Raw genomic sequence first — 16,917 nt, 5'->3', positions numbered from 1 at the left:
ATATATATATATATATATATATATATATATATATATATATATATATAACTTCTGAAGCATGGGTATAACAGTAAATGGATCCCAAATATGAAGGGAATGGTCAATAGAAATCATTCCTGCTTCCCATAGAGTGTAATGTAGGGGTGTGGCAGTTTAGAGTGGCAGGTTAGAAATAACCACACCTTAATAGAATGCTGGAGATTGGTCTAATGCATCTTACTAGTCCTCAAGATCTGGGCACACCTACCCATGTTATATAAACCTAAACCTACCTGATTGGCTAATTATATGACCTAAATCTGGGCAGGGCAAACCAAGGTAGGCATGGCTAAGGTTTCCGAGCTTGAGAGGACAGAATCACAAGAGACAGATGGATGGGAAGAGAAAAGGAAGGAGGACATCATGTTAGGTTAGGTTGAGAAGAAACCACTTGGGTGAGGAGAAAGATTCCAATAATGGCATGAGAAGGCCCAAATGAAGACAAGAAGCAAGTATCATGGAATAATGTATGGAGGGTAGACCAGATGAGGAGGATTAAAGTGGATGGCCTTGGATCCAGGCTGGGAGATAGATAGTGAAGTTAGTGAGCCAGAGAAAGGGAAATACCTGCCCAGCCCAAGGTAAATAAGGCAATTAGAAAATCTAACAAATGTCTGTGTCTTATTACTTGTGAGAGTGGGTTAAATAATACCACCATGATAATCTTAGGGCAAATAATAAACTTTATTAATCCCAAGACTCATCTTTTTATTTTTTATTTACTACAGCAGTAAAGAATGGAGCCTGCACTAAGTATGAGCAGCTACTATTGGAATACACATTTCCTGATGAAACAAAAACAAATGCTGATAGAGCAAAATAAATCACACACATTAGCGGGGATATGATAGATTTGGTGCTACTTTTACTGATAACTAGAGATATTTGCTTGACAATCAAACTTGTACTAGTGGCTGGTGGCAGAGATGAAGTGAAACCTTGCTCTGTGTACTACTGACATTGAACTCATAAATGGCGGACACTTACAGCTCATTTCAAGTCGGATGAAGTCTTTAATGCCAAGGTTTTCTAGGAAAACTCCAGACAAAGCGGTGGTTTTAAAGAAGAAGGAAATGTCAGCGCTGAATTCTGCGTGGAAGGTCGGAAAGTGGAGGTAAGAAGCTTCCGTAGAAAACGAGACAGAATTCCAGAAGTGTCCTGCAAAGCAGACAGTTCTTAAACATGGCTTGTTTGTTTTCAGAGAGGTATGAAGAAGCAATGGGCTTGTGGGTAGTTTTCATGACTAGGGTTACACTGAAGGGAAAAGATTTAAGGGAACCAAAAAATCTTGTTCTCATGAAATTCAGACAAGGGGGGGGGGGTTTGTACTCACGGTCACCATAGCAACGCAAGGGGCCAATTCTCAAAGCGGCTTCTGAGTTTGATCTGTTGATATCAGTGATAATTATCTGAGTTACAGGCAAGTGATCTTTGAAGGAAAGCACACCAGTATCATTTGTCCTGAAAAATATAAATTTAAGGTGGAAAAGGATAAAATCTAGATTATCTAAGGATTCTGTGCCAAGACCCCTCTTTTGCGAAGCTACTTGAACTGGATGCAACCTGGCTAGGGCTGGAAGGAGCATAACAGAAGGTCTATTTCAGAGCCTTTGTGAATAGTTGGAATATCATTTACAACCCATGGCAGAACCCATGGTCTGCTTCCAAACACCACTGGAATTTATATCTTTCCTAACTGAACTTGCAGGAGCATAGGTAGTTTAGAAAGATCACAGTGCTGATTGGCCAAGAGGACCTGAATGCTCATTGCAGTGGGCTGTCTCTGACATGGACTCCCTCTGAATGTCATTTCCCTTGCAGGGCTGCTTTGTCTTGCCTCAGTGAAAAAGGAGTCTCTTAGTCTTGATGCTACTTGACCTGCCAGGGTGGGTTGGTTCTCAGAGGTGGGGATAGGAGGTGGGGGACTGAGTATGGAGGGAGAGAGAGGATGGGACTGGGAGGAGAGGATGGAGAGAGGTTGTGATTGGGATGTAAAAATGAACAAATAATTAAGAAAAAGAAATGCTTTCCTCCTTTTTGATTGCTGAGTAGCAGGCAAGTGTGGGATCTAGAAAAGATCATTCTGAGTGAAGTATCCCAGAAGGAGAAAGACAAACATGGTATATACTCGCTTATATAGACCTACAAGATATGATAAACATAATGAAATCTACACACCTAAAGAAGATAATCAAGAAAGTGGACACAGACGAAGATGATCAATCCTCATTTAGAAAGACAAATGGGGTGCGCATTGAACATATGACAGGAGTCTACCACAAAAGGCAGCTAGGTAGCTGACTCTACCTAGCAGTGTTTCAAAGCAGACACTAAGACTCATAACCAAACCCTCGGCAGAGTGCAGTGAATTATATGAAAGAAGGGGAGTTAGTATGATATGGAAAGGATTGGAGCTCTACAAGGACCAAATATATCCGGGCACAGGGTCTTTTCTGAGACTGACACTCAACCAAGGACCATCTATGGATATAACCTAGAACTTCTGCTCGGATGTGGCCCGTGGTAGCTCAGTAACCAAGTAGTTTTCCAAAGTAAGGGGAACAGGGACTATTTCTAACAGGATCTCAAGGGCAGGCTCTTTGACCCCCTGCCGCCAGGGGAGGAGCAGTCCTATTAAGCCACAGAGGAGGACTTTGCAGCCAGCCTTGAAGATACCTGATAAAACAGGGTCAAATGAAAGGGGAGGAGGTCCTCCCCTATCAGTGGACTTGGAAAGGGGCAGGGAGGAGACAGGGAGGGAGTGTGGGGTTGGGGAGGGAATGAGGGAGTGGGATACAGCTGGGACACAGAGTTAACAAAATGTAACTAAAAAGAAAAATAAAATTTAAAAAAAAAGAAAAAGAAATGCAAATTGGGAAACAAACAAACAAACAAAAACCCCCTTCACTTCACTTTGCAAAGAAGATCTTTTATCTCAGGAACTAACCTGAAAAGAGACATCACAAATCCCTCTCAAAAGTCACTCATAAAACTTGGCTGAACCACTTGCCAAAAGGTTTAAATCAGTTTTAGATGTCCCTTATCATCTTTTAAATTGTGTTTAAATCTCTATTAGTTAGTTGATTGCTTTTGCTTTGTTCTTTAGAAAGATTTTGCTGGTTAATGTGTCTGGCTTTGTTCTTGTTAATTATTCAAATAAAAATCACTAGTTTCCTTTTGACAGAAAAAAATAGAGAAAGCCAATCTTTTCTCCTTTTTTAAAGCTGGATTTCTGAATCAAAATGATCCATAAAATTTGGAAGTACAAACCTGGCACTGTGGAGCTGTGGTGACAGCTCAATCAGTCCAATATACTTGGTGTGTGAGCATGGACACCTGGTTCTGGATCTTCTGAACCTACACAAACCAGATGCCCTTGTGGCGCTTACTTTACTCAAGACAGGCAGACCTCTGGGGCCTGCTGGCCAGCCAACTTCACTGAATTGGTGAGATCAAGGCCAATGAGAAGCCCTGTTTCAAAAAATTAGATGTACTTTACAGTACCCAAAGAGTAACAACAGCAGCTGACTTCTGGCTTCCACATGCACACTCATACATGTTCATGTGCACCTTTACACACCAAGAAAAAATGTGCATATACATAGTACATGTACACACAAGGAAGAGCTAGAAAAAGTATTGCAGGGGCTAGATGTTCTCCAAGTACACAGTATTCATGTACAACATTTGCAAACAATAGATAAAAAACAATGCTTTATAAATAACAATACAAATTCAATTAAAATGAACAAATTGCCATTGATCATGTAAATACTTTCAAGGAGAAATATGCTATGGACAGCCATAATCTTTGCACACTCATTTTTTCCACGTAGTGTGTGTGTATCACTATGCCCATTTACTAATGTTGATACTTTCTTAGAGGCACTGAGGAGTTTCTTAACATCACATGATAGAAAGCACAGAAACCAAGGCACCGTTTTGCTTTCCTCAGTATGTGTCTCTCTGTTTGAGGGCATGCTTTAGAGCTAACAGTTCCTAGCTTTGTAGTGTGAGTGAGTAATATCCTTTATGAGATACTTGGTGTATTGCATGCACATCTGAATAGTGGCTTGGAGAGGATTAAATGGGATTTACAGCTGCTGGGCACAGTGTCTTGTCTGTGTTGAATGCCATAAACTAGTCTCCCTGACACTTATTTTAGTTTTCTTTTTTGTCCCTGAAGTACTCAGTGGCCTCAGGGAACTTATTTCATAGGCATTCAGCTATGACCCTGGATTGGGGAGTTCTTGCTGCATAGTGCATATGGAAAATTAAATTTTGAGATTTAGAATTGAGATCATGATATTTGGAGAATGACACCTAATGATTTATCTAGGTTATAAAAAAGTCAAATACCCACTGGAACCATTCCCCTACAGCCCTGTTTAAAATTACAGAGGAATACATACTATAATATCTGTAATTTTAATGCTTGTATTTAGAAGACATTCAAATGATAAGGCTTTGTGTCAGCTAAAAAGGCACCTGTGCATGTTGTACACACACAAAAAATATATTTGCATTTTTTGTTCCAGTTTATTCACATGTAGAGACTGGAAAGCAGAGCTCAAACACCGGCAGTAAAGACTAAACCCAGTCTCCCCCATGAAGGAACCATGAGATTCTAGGTTGTCCTTACTTTTCCCCATTTTCATTGCACAGGCTGGGTTTTGAAATCTGTCCATTAATGCTGACTTGTGCTTCCCTTGGGCATGATGACATCTTGTCTATATCCATTTGATGCTCTTGAATCAGCAGATGGCATATATTAAAAAACATGCTAAATATAAAAAGCTCTTCCAAATAATGTAGGAAAATTTGAATTTGGTATGATGATGAAACTCACATTGTCAGGAATGATTTTTAGATGGAAACTTAAAACAATACAAATAGTCCATGATCCCTTCCCAGGGAATAATGTTTTCCATAGTGAACTGGGCCATTGTACATCAATCAACAATTAAGACAATCCCCTACCAGGTCAACCTGATAAAATCCTCATTTAAAACTCTTCCCTGTAATTGTAGGTTATAGAAAGTTGAAATATAAATCAAGCAACCACATTGCTAAATACAACTGGTTTATACCAGTGAATAAAGACATACATTGAGTCATCTGCATGTAAGAAACTTTGTGTCACAATTGTTTACCATGCAACTTACTAGTTTTGTCACGTAATCCCCTTGTGCTCTGACTGACACCGATGGAATGCATAGAGGCATTTACTTCTGGCACTGCTGGTCATTTCTGCTTTCACAACTAAGCTTTGTTAAGCAAATGCCACTTCTGAAACCCTTCTTCTCAGGGTACAGGATGTGAAATCAAATGACCACGTTGTGAACCCAAGAATGGATTCCCAGTTATTAGCACATTAGTGTGGGAACACACTCGCTGATTTCAACTGGCAGAGATCAGCTCCTCCTGGCTGGAAGCTGGCACATCACTGTGAGGGTACCATCTTCTCTCCACGTGGTTGCACTCATGGCAACGTCCTTGACTCCCTGAGCTGTCCTTAATCAGTCCCTGGCTAAATGTCCCCATTCTATTCACATAGGCTTTCTCCATACACAACACAATTCTATTGATTGGGTTTCACTTTGCTAATTTGCAATCATTTCAAGACTGGCTCCTTAACATTACACTTAGGTCACCTTGGCAGATGCTATGGGAGACCACAGCCTCCTTGGTTACACACTCACAGCTCTTTTGCTTTGTTCAGACATAACAGGTCCATCACTGCACAGTAAATTTACCAGAATCTCACTTTGGGGTATGTCAGACTTCTCAAAATTATTGCTTTATTCCATGTAGAATTTGATAGTTGACAGAAATTTTATTTTTCTGCCATTCCTTTCTTAGTGTTCAACCTTATATTTCACATATATATTTATTTATGGTTTTAATAAACATAAATTTAATATACAAACCAAGTTTGCCTCTTATGGTTGATTTAGAACTTAATAATATTACAGAAAATAATAATATAAACGACAACACACTTCTTCAAAACTGACTTCATGCCACATATGATAGATGTGAAGATTATTTGCTAACTCAGCTGGTAATCTCCAGAGACAGATACTTAACCTTTTTCCATTTAAAAAACAATCTGGATATTAAGCTCCAAGAAGCTTAATTACTTAGATTCTTTAGCAAACAAATGATACATGTAATATTTGATAATCCTGTTCGATAACAAAAAATTTAGTTAGGGATATATTACAGTTAGTATTTAGCCTATGACAGTGTTACCAGAAAAAAAGGAATATTTGCATGTGATAGGTGGGTAATCAGCTAACAATATTAGTGCTGTACATGTGCTAATAAGATACTATTCGCTCTTCTCCTTGTTCATAATGAAAACTGAATTTTATACACACAGTCATTGGGATTGTCTGAAGTAAGCTCTATGTGTTTTCATGGGCTGTGGAAGCACAAGAAAAAATGAGATGACATCAGTAAGGAATTGAGGAGTGGACTGTGACATCATCTCTGTCCTGAGTCCCACCTGACCAAGTTCTCCAGAAAATTCTTAGCAAGAAGAGGCTGCCAGGAATCTCTCTGGGTGCACCAGTGGGAGACTGTGGGAGACTACTACTCTCCTGCCTTCACTGCATGCGTTACCACTCTTGTTACTGTGGGGAAGGTGTAGTTCGGCTCACGGTTCAAGGGTTCTATTCACCGTGGTGTCAGGAGCCTGTGACAACTGGCCACAGTGAACTCAGGGTACAAAGAGGCGAATGATGGTGCTCAGCTTCCTCTTCCCTTTTTACTCAGTATGGAACTCTAGGAATGGACTTTGCATCTCAGTTGACTCAAACAGGCTTATTTACTCAGAGATTTCACATCCTTTCAAGATTGCCATCCATGTTGACCATCACATAGCTATGTTATTCTCTAAAGGACCAGCCATGTTCTCTACATGTTCTGTATGGCCAGTTCAGCCTACTTGGTATTGGCTCTGTTGGGAATTCATTATGACTAATGTCTCTTCAGCCATTAAAAAAAAAAAAAAAAAAAAAAAAAGAATCTGTCACAGTCCATGCTCTAAGAATTCTAAGATGGTGTCTAGCTCTTATAATAATGTGAAAAACAAAAACAAAAACAAAATACATGTCAGAACTCAATGTTTTTGCTACTGTTAAGAGCAAAAAGTCAGTAACAAGTTAATTCTCATCATGGAAGGTTGAAAATAAGTAGTGATAAAGCCAAATATGAGGGACTATGCACCCATTAAAGACAGCAGGATGTTTTAACTAGTAAGTTGCTTTAGGAATACCAAAAAAAAAAAAAAAAAAGACTTGTAAGATAATTCTTCTGGAATAAATAAGTTGAAAAGTGATGCACTTAATTTTATACACATTAAACCGAACTTGCAGTTTAACATACTGATGTCATGAAGTACTTGCATTTAAAAACATCCTACACACTCAACCACTATCTGCAGGAGTATTTTTGCATGTGGCAATGTATAAGTGGCCACACCAGTGATGAAAATGACCCTCATTCCCCCAACTACAGTATTCTTCAATAGTCCTTTATGGTGTGGTGGGATGTCAGATGGCCTTCCCTCATCCATGAGGATATCAGGGGATGGTACTGTGCAGGTCTTATGCAGTGAGTTCATTATTGAAATGGCTCTATCATGTCCAGATACCAACTTTTCTCCTGCATATTTTTCATTTTCTGGTTCTTACATTTTCCAGCTTCCTCTTCTGTGATGTTCCATGAACCTTGCAGAATGACATAGCTGTCCCATTTAGGATGAGCACCCCACCATCATACTCTCAACTCTGAGGCCAACTACTGATTTCTGCATTGCCCCTACTCCAGTAAGTAGCTTCTCACTCAAGTTTGTGAAAGCAACGATAATTAAATTCAGTGGCTACTGACAAAATAAAGACATGGAAGTAAAAGGGAGGCTTACTGAGATGAGGCCTAAAAAGAGAGGGCTGGGATGAAAGACAGGAATGGAGAATTGTTAAAATTCCTTATAGAAATGCATGAAACAATCAAATAATAAAAAGTTAAAAACACTTTGTCCATGTGATAGATACAGGAGGATTCAAGTGCTAGTGACATGAAAACCTCTCTTTTTTATTCATATATTCTGGAACCTTTGAATATCTTATAATAGTGGTGTGTTTCTTTTTAAATAAATGTTAGAGTTACAAATTCACCAAAATAATGAAGCGTATGCATCATTTATAATGTGGTAAATCAGGACTTAGAACTGCAATGAAGTTTGCAGAGCAGACAGGGTGGACAAAGGGCTCATCTTACAGACTCAGATCTTAGTGTGAGCTACACTTAGCAGTAAACCTTATATGTAATTTCTCAGGAGCTTTCCACATTGTTTCTGAAGACAGGGCCTCTCTTTACTCACTCACTCTTTGAACAGTGAAAGCACAGTGCACTCACAGGAGGCATACACACTTCTCTCTAACATAAAAGTCGATTTGAAGACAATGCCAGATAGATTATACATGAGAACCCAGTGGGTAACAGCCCTGCTAACCACACAACCACTTAGAAATTTTGCATACATGATTCTAAAACAAGCTACAAGGTAGATTATCTTAAAAAACCAAAAATATAAACATTAATGAGAGACATGTTCTGAAGTGGCTGGCTGCCAGAACCCCAGGACCTGCCTCTTTCTGCCTGTCCAGAGCTGAACCCTCAAGTGCTTACATCATGATGAATTTTGTTCATTTGTTGGTTTTATATTTGCCTCATTATTTGGATACTGGGGATCAAGCTGAGGTTTCATTGTTGTTTGCTGAACACTATTGAGTAAGTTATCCCTCCAGTTCTATGAACTACATTTGAAAGAGTGTGAAAAGCTAATTAAAAACAAAAATGCAAATTTTAAACTTGGAAAATAATTATGATGATATCAGAGAGGAATAATAGCTAATAATATAATCAATGTAATCAGTTAAGTCTGAACCCGATTTAAACCACCTGTCAAAGAAGAGAGGTAAATATATGTCCAAGAGTAACCACTCATTCATGAATGCAGAATCATTCCAGAAACAATCTCTCTGAGGCAGAGAGTTAAATCTCCTCTACACAGCAGCTTGCGGGTCCAGCGTTCCCTATAATAAAAAAAAAGAAACGAAAGAAAGAAAAAGAAAGAAAAAAGGAAGGAAGGAAAGAAGGAAGGAAGGAAGAGAGAGAGAGAAAGAGGGAGGGAGGAAGGAAAAGAAGGAGGTAAGTAGGGAGGAAAGGAAGGAGAGGGGAAAGAAGAGAGGGAAGGAAGGAATGTCTCCTAAAAGTATACAGCATTTTGAAATTAAGAATGGCTATTTTGCCTATCAGATGATAAAGTGACAGGAACACTGCTTTATAAAAGGACACTCAAAGGCAAATGCAATGACTAGATCTAGAAACCGTCAAATCCTCCTCACTTTCTATTGTAACAATGGAAGAAGCAGACAGAAGCTCTGTGACAGACACTTCACTTTATTATTATTATTATTATTATTATTATTATTATTATTGGAATTTGAAGGAGAAAACTTGCAATTATGGCTCTGGACTGTCACCAGGAGACACCCATGGCAGTATCTCCCACCTTTAACAAGCCACACAAGCATGCTTTCTTCACTCTCTGCTTTTCACTTTCTCCATCTGCAAAGCTCAATACTCCCCTCTACACACCCCATGTCTAGGATAAAGCCATCCCCTGGGTTTTCTTGCACACCCTCAGTGATTTACCAGACTGTTTCAGAAAACTCCTCCTTGTGGGTTGGGAAGAGAGATGGTTCAGTAGGTAAAAGTGCATATCACAAACACAGGAGGATTTGAGCTCAGATCCCCAGAAACCACATGAAAAAATGTGCTTGTATTGCTCCGTAACACTATGACTTTCAGGAGTATACACGGATCTCACTGGTCAGCCATTCTACAAGTTTATTAAAACACCTGAGTGGGGGGAGATGAATGTACATATCCATACTCAAAATTATGCATGCTACACTACAAACATACATGCACACACATGTGCGCACACACACACACACACACACACACACACACACACACAATATTATTTGTGTATATAAAGCAAGGATCCAGAAATGAGAAAAATGTAAGATTTTTTCTTTCTGTGATTTGCTTAGTATGATTAAAATAATTATCACCAGTTAACTTCCTTCACAAAACAAAATTAATTGCATTCTTTACAGCTAACTTTATGTGCCTAGACAATAATTTCCTTTTTACATTCTCTGATGTTGGCTATCATAATTGATTTACTTACACCTTTATTCCCCTCTCCTTATTATTTAGATTTTGACTGTGACAGAAACCCTTGAGTAATCAGGCTCGTAAAACAGTTTGTCCCTTCTTCCTATAGGTTCTTCATTCACAGACTCAAACCTCTATAGACAGAAAATTCCTAAAATAAAATCATGTTTATACTGGACGAGGGCAATTTTTAAGTTTCCCAATATTTCCTAAACAGCATGGTAAAACATTTGAAGGCTATTACTCTTATGAGAGATAATAGAATAATCTGATGATGATTGACTGAGGGATGTACAGTTTTATATAAATAGAATTCTGTATGAACTATCAGAATATCTGTGTATTTTAATGTGAGTAGTAGACCTGGAATCAAACACCAGCAGATATGAGGGACAAGTATGGCCACTGATTGATCTAAATGAGGCCTCCTTTCATTTTAAGCAAAGTTTCTCCTAGAAATATTAATTGGGTGACATTTTTCTCCCTCCTGCATCTCCAGCTTTGTTAAGCCCTCTCCCCATCTTTCAGCAACCATATAACACTTACTCATTTTCCTAGTTTACTTGATCTCATTGGAACACATGACAATAAGCACTCAGTCACCTAGGCCTATCATAATAGAGCAAAAAGAGTCAGTCACAAGCAGCTGAGAATTTGCCTGAGGCTCATGAGAAGCCTCACTTAGCAAGAAGGAAGAGGGATGCTTCTCTAATGTGATTTCAGAGATTCTGCTAGACTGCTTTCTGGAATCCTTACTGATGGCCCTGATCTACAGTCCCGACATCAGAAGTCCCTCCGGCGGAGTTACAAGGACCCTTTAGGCTGTTCTCTTCAGTCTGCATGGCCCCTGCTACTATGAGTCTTCCGGAAGTTGTCTTCCGGCTTTCATACACATAAACAAACTCATGCATGGCACTCACAAACACAACAACACATACACGCACACCAAACACACACACACACACACACACACACACACACACACACACACATACACACACAAACAAAGGGGAGTGGTGTAGAGAAAAAAAAAAAAAAAAAAAAAAACACTGACTAAATGTCATAGCTCTTGTTACATTGGATTTGTTGCTTAAAATGGAAGGTTCCGAACACGAGGAGATGTTGACACAGACCTCAGTATCACTCAACATACAAGAGCAGACATTTTACATTTTTGATATTTATTTTTGTATATGAGTGCCTTACTCTTATGTGTGTGAATTATGTGCACTCAGTGCTCACAGAGGCCATAAGAAGGACTTAGATCTTTTGGAATTAACGACAGCTGTCAGCCAACAGAGGGCTGCTGCAAAGCAAATCCAGGTCCTAGGGAAGAGCATCCATTGCTCTTAATTGCTGAGCCAACTTTCAGGCTCCCAGGTCTTCCCCCTACCCTCCTCAATTCTTGATAAATTTGTTATTTGCACCTTTCTTTCTTAGTAGCAATTTTGTGCATCCGTTAACATTTCCTGTCACTGTAGGAAAACTGAAGTTCTCCTTACCATTCATCTGTGTCAGCGTCACAGTTGCAAAAGGGTCGGATGTCCAGACAGCTCTCCTCTAGGCCACATCCGCACTGCTGGACTCCAGGAACAGAACCTCCCCAGTAAGGGTGCCGTTCATTGGACCTCCCAACCCACCAGGTGAATGGGGCTCCATCTGAAAGACAAGATGTTTCCGAAGTGAGGAGAGCAAGCTGAAAGGCTACAGAGGACGCACAGTGGTCTCTCTCTGTCTCTCTCTCTCTCTGTGTGTTCATATACAGTCATCTTCTCTTCCCTCCCACTACATTCCGATACTTTCTTCGTTTCATTTTTCACTTTTATTATTTATCTCTTCCAGTTCTCTATATGATTTAATATGCAGACTTATGCACACATACAGTTGTGCATGTAGAAAGATATTTTTATTAAAAGAACATCGTTAAATACTGATGAATGACACCATTAATAGTCAGGGACATAGACTCAAATAGATAACAGAATTGACAATATCACACCTGCTTTATTTGGATCAGCTTTAAAAATTTAAAGCCATAATTTATTTTTATGTGTTACAATGCTAAATTTACAGTTTAAATAATGCATAATATAACAATTTGGTATAGTTTTAAGCAGAATAAAGGGAAATATTCAGGCTACAAACATCCTTCTTTGCAAAACAAGTTTTTTAAAAAGTAACTTTAAGTGGGTCAGTGCCAGAAGTATTTTCAGTGACAAGTCATGTCTGAATGCTCTTCTACAACAGTAAGTGTAATTAAAAAGAAAATTGAACTTTCACAACCTCTGCCTCAAAAGAACAACATAATTTAGATACTTTACAAATCCCAAGATAGTCTACTTCAATACACAGAGAGATAAATTCACATATCCATCACTAAATGAAAAATTACAATGACATCAAAACTAGAAAAAAATAACTTTATATTCTCTTTCATCATCTGTGTCATTTCTCCTGTATCTGGTCTTCCTCATCATTTTAGTCACCTAATGCTACTCTCTTTTGGTCTTTCTAAATTTTAAATCAGCCTTTAAACAAATAACACAATAACAATACTCAAACCTCTCTCAATACTCAAACCTCTCTCAATACTCGAACCTCTCTCTATCTTTATATGTATAAATATACATATATATGTGCATATATAAGATGTGTGTGTGTGTATTGAATGATTTTTCTTTGAAATTGTTCAAGACAAAATAACACAGTAAGGGCCAAGATTAGCTAAACCCATGTTCCTTTTGGTAGACAGTAAAGAGGGTGGACATTGAGGTTAAACAGAATGTAAACACATGTAAAAGGGATCCTGACCTACTTTCCATTGATTTTTTGTTGTTGTTGTTGTTGTCGTCGTTGTTACAACAATACCAAGAGCAAAGTAATCTTATGCTCTAAGAGAAGACATGAGCTTTCAAGTAGATAAACTTCAGGAAAAAATAGTTTGTGAAGATCATACCCTGGTGAGCCAAGGAAAATGTTTTGAAATTAAGATTTACTGAGACAGAGGGCTAAAAAAAGAATAACTAGTTTGGGGTCCTATTTCATTGTTATCTTTCTGTTGTCTTTAATGATTGTGAATACAACAGTAGCTTATAGCTACTATTCAGAAAAATGTTAGTATATCCCAAACAAGAGCTGACACAGATATGGACGCCCTGGACAGCATCAGCTGAAGGCACTAGGTCTGGCTTCCATTGGCAATGACTTTCTTTTCTTTGTTTTACTTGACATAAAGACACTAGATACTCAAAGAACATTACTGCTTCTCTAACTTAAATGCAAGATTTAAGATTCTTGTGTTAGTGGACTTGGTGAGTGGCATGCATGCAGAAAGGGGAGGGAGGGTGGGATCAGGAGGGGAGGAGGGAGGGGCTTATGGAGGGATACAAAATGAATAAAGTGTAATTAATAAAAAAAAATTAAAAAAAGAGACCTCAAACAATTAAAAAAAAAAAAGAAAAGGGCAGGAAGAAATACATGGATCTATTTTTGGAGTATCTTTGAGAGATACAAGATTTGAGTAGAGATGGGAAAGGAAGTCCTTCACTATTTTTATGCCAGAAATTACCAGGAGGCCATGATTCTCTTGGCAGCAGAGAAAATGAAAGCTTCTTGACTGTTGAGCAAGAGCAACACAGGGGTATGTAGGAAGCACTGTGACATTATCTGTGCTGGGGCCTTACGATGTACTGCTTTTGTTCTAAGCCTAAATGTCAAACTGCAATGCAGCCTCACAAGGAGTGGATACTGAGAAGCCAGGGTATAATAAATAACCAGGCCACAGCAGATGACAATGCAGCCACTCCTGATGAGATCTGATAGAATAGGATCAGAAGGAAGGAGAGGGGGACCTACCCTTTCAGTGGACTTGGGGAGGGGCATGTATAAAGAAGGGGGAGGGAGGGTAGGATCGGGTGGGGAGGAGGGAGGAGTTTATGGGGGGATACAAAGTGAATAAAGTGTAATTAATAAAAGTAAAAAATATATATATATAAAAGAAATAAATACCTCAAAAAAAAAAAAGGTTCTTCTGTTGAGGCTGGGGATATAGTTATCTTGACACAGAGTGCTTGCCTAGCATGCAAAAATCCCTGGGTTGGATTCCGAGTACCACACACATAAGCCAGGTGTAGTGGAGGAGGCATCTAGTTCCAGCACTAAGGATGTGGAGACAAGAAGATCAGAAGTTCAACAATGTCCTTAGCTACCTAACATCCAGAGGGTAACATGGGGCCAAGAGGTACTGCCTCAAACAAACCAAACAATTCTAAAGCAGTTGCAAATTTCTGTTTGTGCTACTATGTGGAACATTTAACCAGGCAAGATCTTGTTCTGCAGGGAAATCCTTATTTTCATACATGCTCTATCTACATATAAAAAGCATCCACTTTCTCTGAATAGTCCACACAGCTAAATCTCCCACAAGTCTTTGAAGCAAACAGGCAGAATGAAGACATTCTGCGGTCCAATGCTATAAACCATGAGAAAAATGGCAGAAGGTGTTTATAAAAAGCATAGTTATTTTGGGGTGCTGATTCCTTAGAAGATCTGGAAAAGTCCACCTTCATCTCATACCACATGTCTTAAATACATCCCCTTCAGCACTATCTTTCTTATTAGAGTTTCCTGTGTGGATGTCTGCCAATTAGGACTCTTCTCTCAAGGTTATCATTAATGACACAAACATCCCCCTCATTTCAAGTAAATCAATCACCTTTAAAAACTTCAGATGAATTGCCTTTCTCCTAAACCCCTGGCCAGACAAGCCACATTCAAGTGTCCTTAACAGCTGACAGGTCAGTTTCTCTTAACTGTACACAAAGAAAGAAAAAGGAAAAAAATAAAAGAAAAAATATTTAAATATATTCATATATAAATATGTGTGTATGACAGCTGGGGACTCTTTTTTTTCCCCTCCTAGCTTAACCAATAATTATTTCTCTATCATTGTAAAGTAGTGGAGGGAACAAAAAATGAAGAAAGTGGAAGCCACAAACAATACGTGGTTGGACTTAATTCTCAACTCAATAACTTAGTCACGGAAATTATGGACACTTAAGCTACAAATTTTGGCCTTTGGAGACATTGATTTTTTTTCTATTGATAGAAAACTGTTCCATAAGTGAAGGAATAAAATACTCTTACTTAATTATACTTAAAATATAAGTTATTGGAGTTATTGAACAAACATTTACTGAGACTATTTTTATCTATTTTGGACGCTATTTTAAGCATAATATCAGGGATAAATCACAGGAAAAAAAATCAAAGCAAATAAACAAGGAAAAGCATGCCTCTGAGTTTGCCTTACTAACAGGGAAAATGTATAAGAATTCAAATTATGTAGAAATGAGTCAAGTATTCATATAACCAAAAGTGAAAAATCTTTTCCATGATTTAGTTACCCAGGTATAAAAGTAGGGAAAATGAATATTTCTAAAATCAGCAATGATGCTATAAGAAGCATATAAATGTTTTTGAGAGACACAATAGAACTCTCCTAAAATTAGAGTTCCAGAAAATTCAGAATATCTACACTCTTGCATTTTGAATGCAGAGTGCATGTGTGTCTACCAATTTAGCATCTTTACCTTGTTCACATTTCTTTTATATTATTATTATTATTATTATTATTATTATTATTATTATTATTATTATTGCAATTTTTTCACTTTGTGTCCTGGCTGTGGCCCCCTCCTTCGTCTCCTCCTGGTTCCATCCTCCCTTCCTCTTCCCCACCTATCTCCCTCCTTTAGTCCACTGCTCTTTCATCACCTTGCCTTGGCAAGGTATGGTGGCGTTACTAGGACACTGAGAAAGTCGATCCAGACAGTCCTGATGAGACTTGGTAGGCTAGGGTCAGATAGTACCTTTCTGATCAGTGGACGTGTTTACATTTCTAAATGGTTATTTTATCTTTAAATGTATACTAGGTATTTGTGGCAAGATGTTTCGCTCCATTATCCCAAAGAAAACATGAAAGAATGCAGCAGCTTTTCAAAACAAGTCAACAACTTTGGCTTTTATTACTGTGTCTTTTATTACTAGTAGTAGTATTATCTGATGTTGTCCCTATCAGAACATTATATATATATATATATATATATATATATATGCATATATATGTAATGTGTATTATATACTATATTATATATAAATATATAATATATATGTAATATATTATATGTTGTAATATTATATATGATATATATATTAAGATATTGACACCAGAACCTGTATACCTTAAGTATCTAATGTCATCCCTGGAATTCCTGTTTTATAGTCTCTATTTAATAACGAGCCATTAAATATTTATTTACAACTGTCTTTTGTTCCGTTGTATATATTTTGACCATGAGATAATTTAAATTTCTGTAATATATTCTTAAATTGTTTTCTATTTTTAAATGTTTGCAGTTTTGAACACTGTTTTTCAATTATATTTTCAGGAAATAAAAAAAGAAAAAAAAAGAAATTCAAATTACAGTCTGGGGAGAAATATCAGACAGTCAAGTGATGGCCTTGCAAGCTGAGGACCTAAGAAATATAGGAGAAAGAAATTAAGAAAGAAATTAAGAAAGAAAGAAAGAAAGAAAGAAAGAAAGAAAGAAAGAAAGAAAG

At 37.9% G+C, this 16,917-nt stretch overlaps 1 protein-coding gene across 2 annotated transcripts in view; it reads right to left on the bottom strand.

The window, feature by feature from the left end:
- Positions 1-16,917, bottom strand: part of LOC129672165 (contactin-associated protein like 5-1-like) — a 796,696-nt gene that overhangs the window by 135,333 nt on the left and 644,446 nt on the right. For both annotated transcript variants that reach the window (XM_055601463.1, XM_055601471.1), the window contains exons 14-16: positions 11,799-11,955; positions 1,373-1,500; positions 1,027-1,197 (exon numbers count right to left, since the gene is read on the bottom strand). In XM_055601463.1, the coding sequence (XP_055457438.1) occupies positions 1,027-1,197; positions 1,373-1,500; positions 11,799-11,955 (456 nt within the window). The remainder of the gene's footprint in view (positions 1-1,026; positions 1,198-1,372; positions 1,501-11,798; positions 11,956-16,917) is intronic.

This window comes from Psammomys obesus, unplaced genomic scaffold (assembly GCF_907164565.1).
Source record: "Psammomys obesus unplaced genomic scaffold, mPsaObe1.curated_primary_1811, whole genome shotgun sequence".
In the NCBI taxonomy this organism is placed as follows: Eukaryota; Metazoa; Chordata; class Mammalia; order Rodentia; family Muridae; genus Psammomys; species Psammomys obesus.
This window is presented reverse-complemented; position numbering and strand designations above follow the sequence as displayed.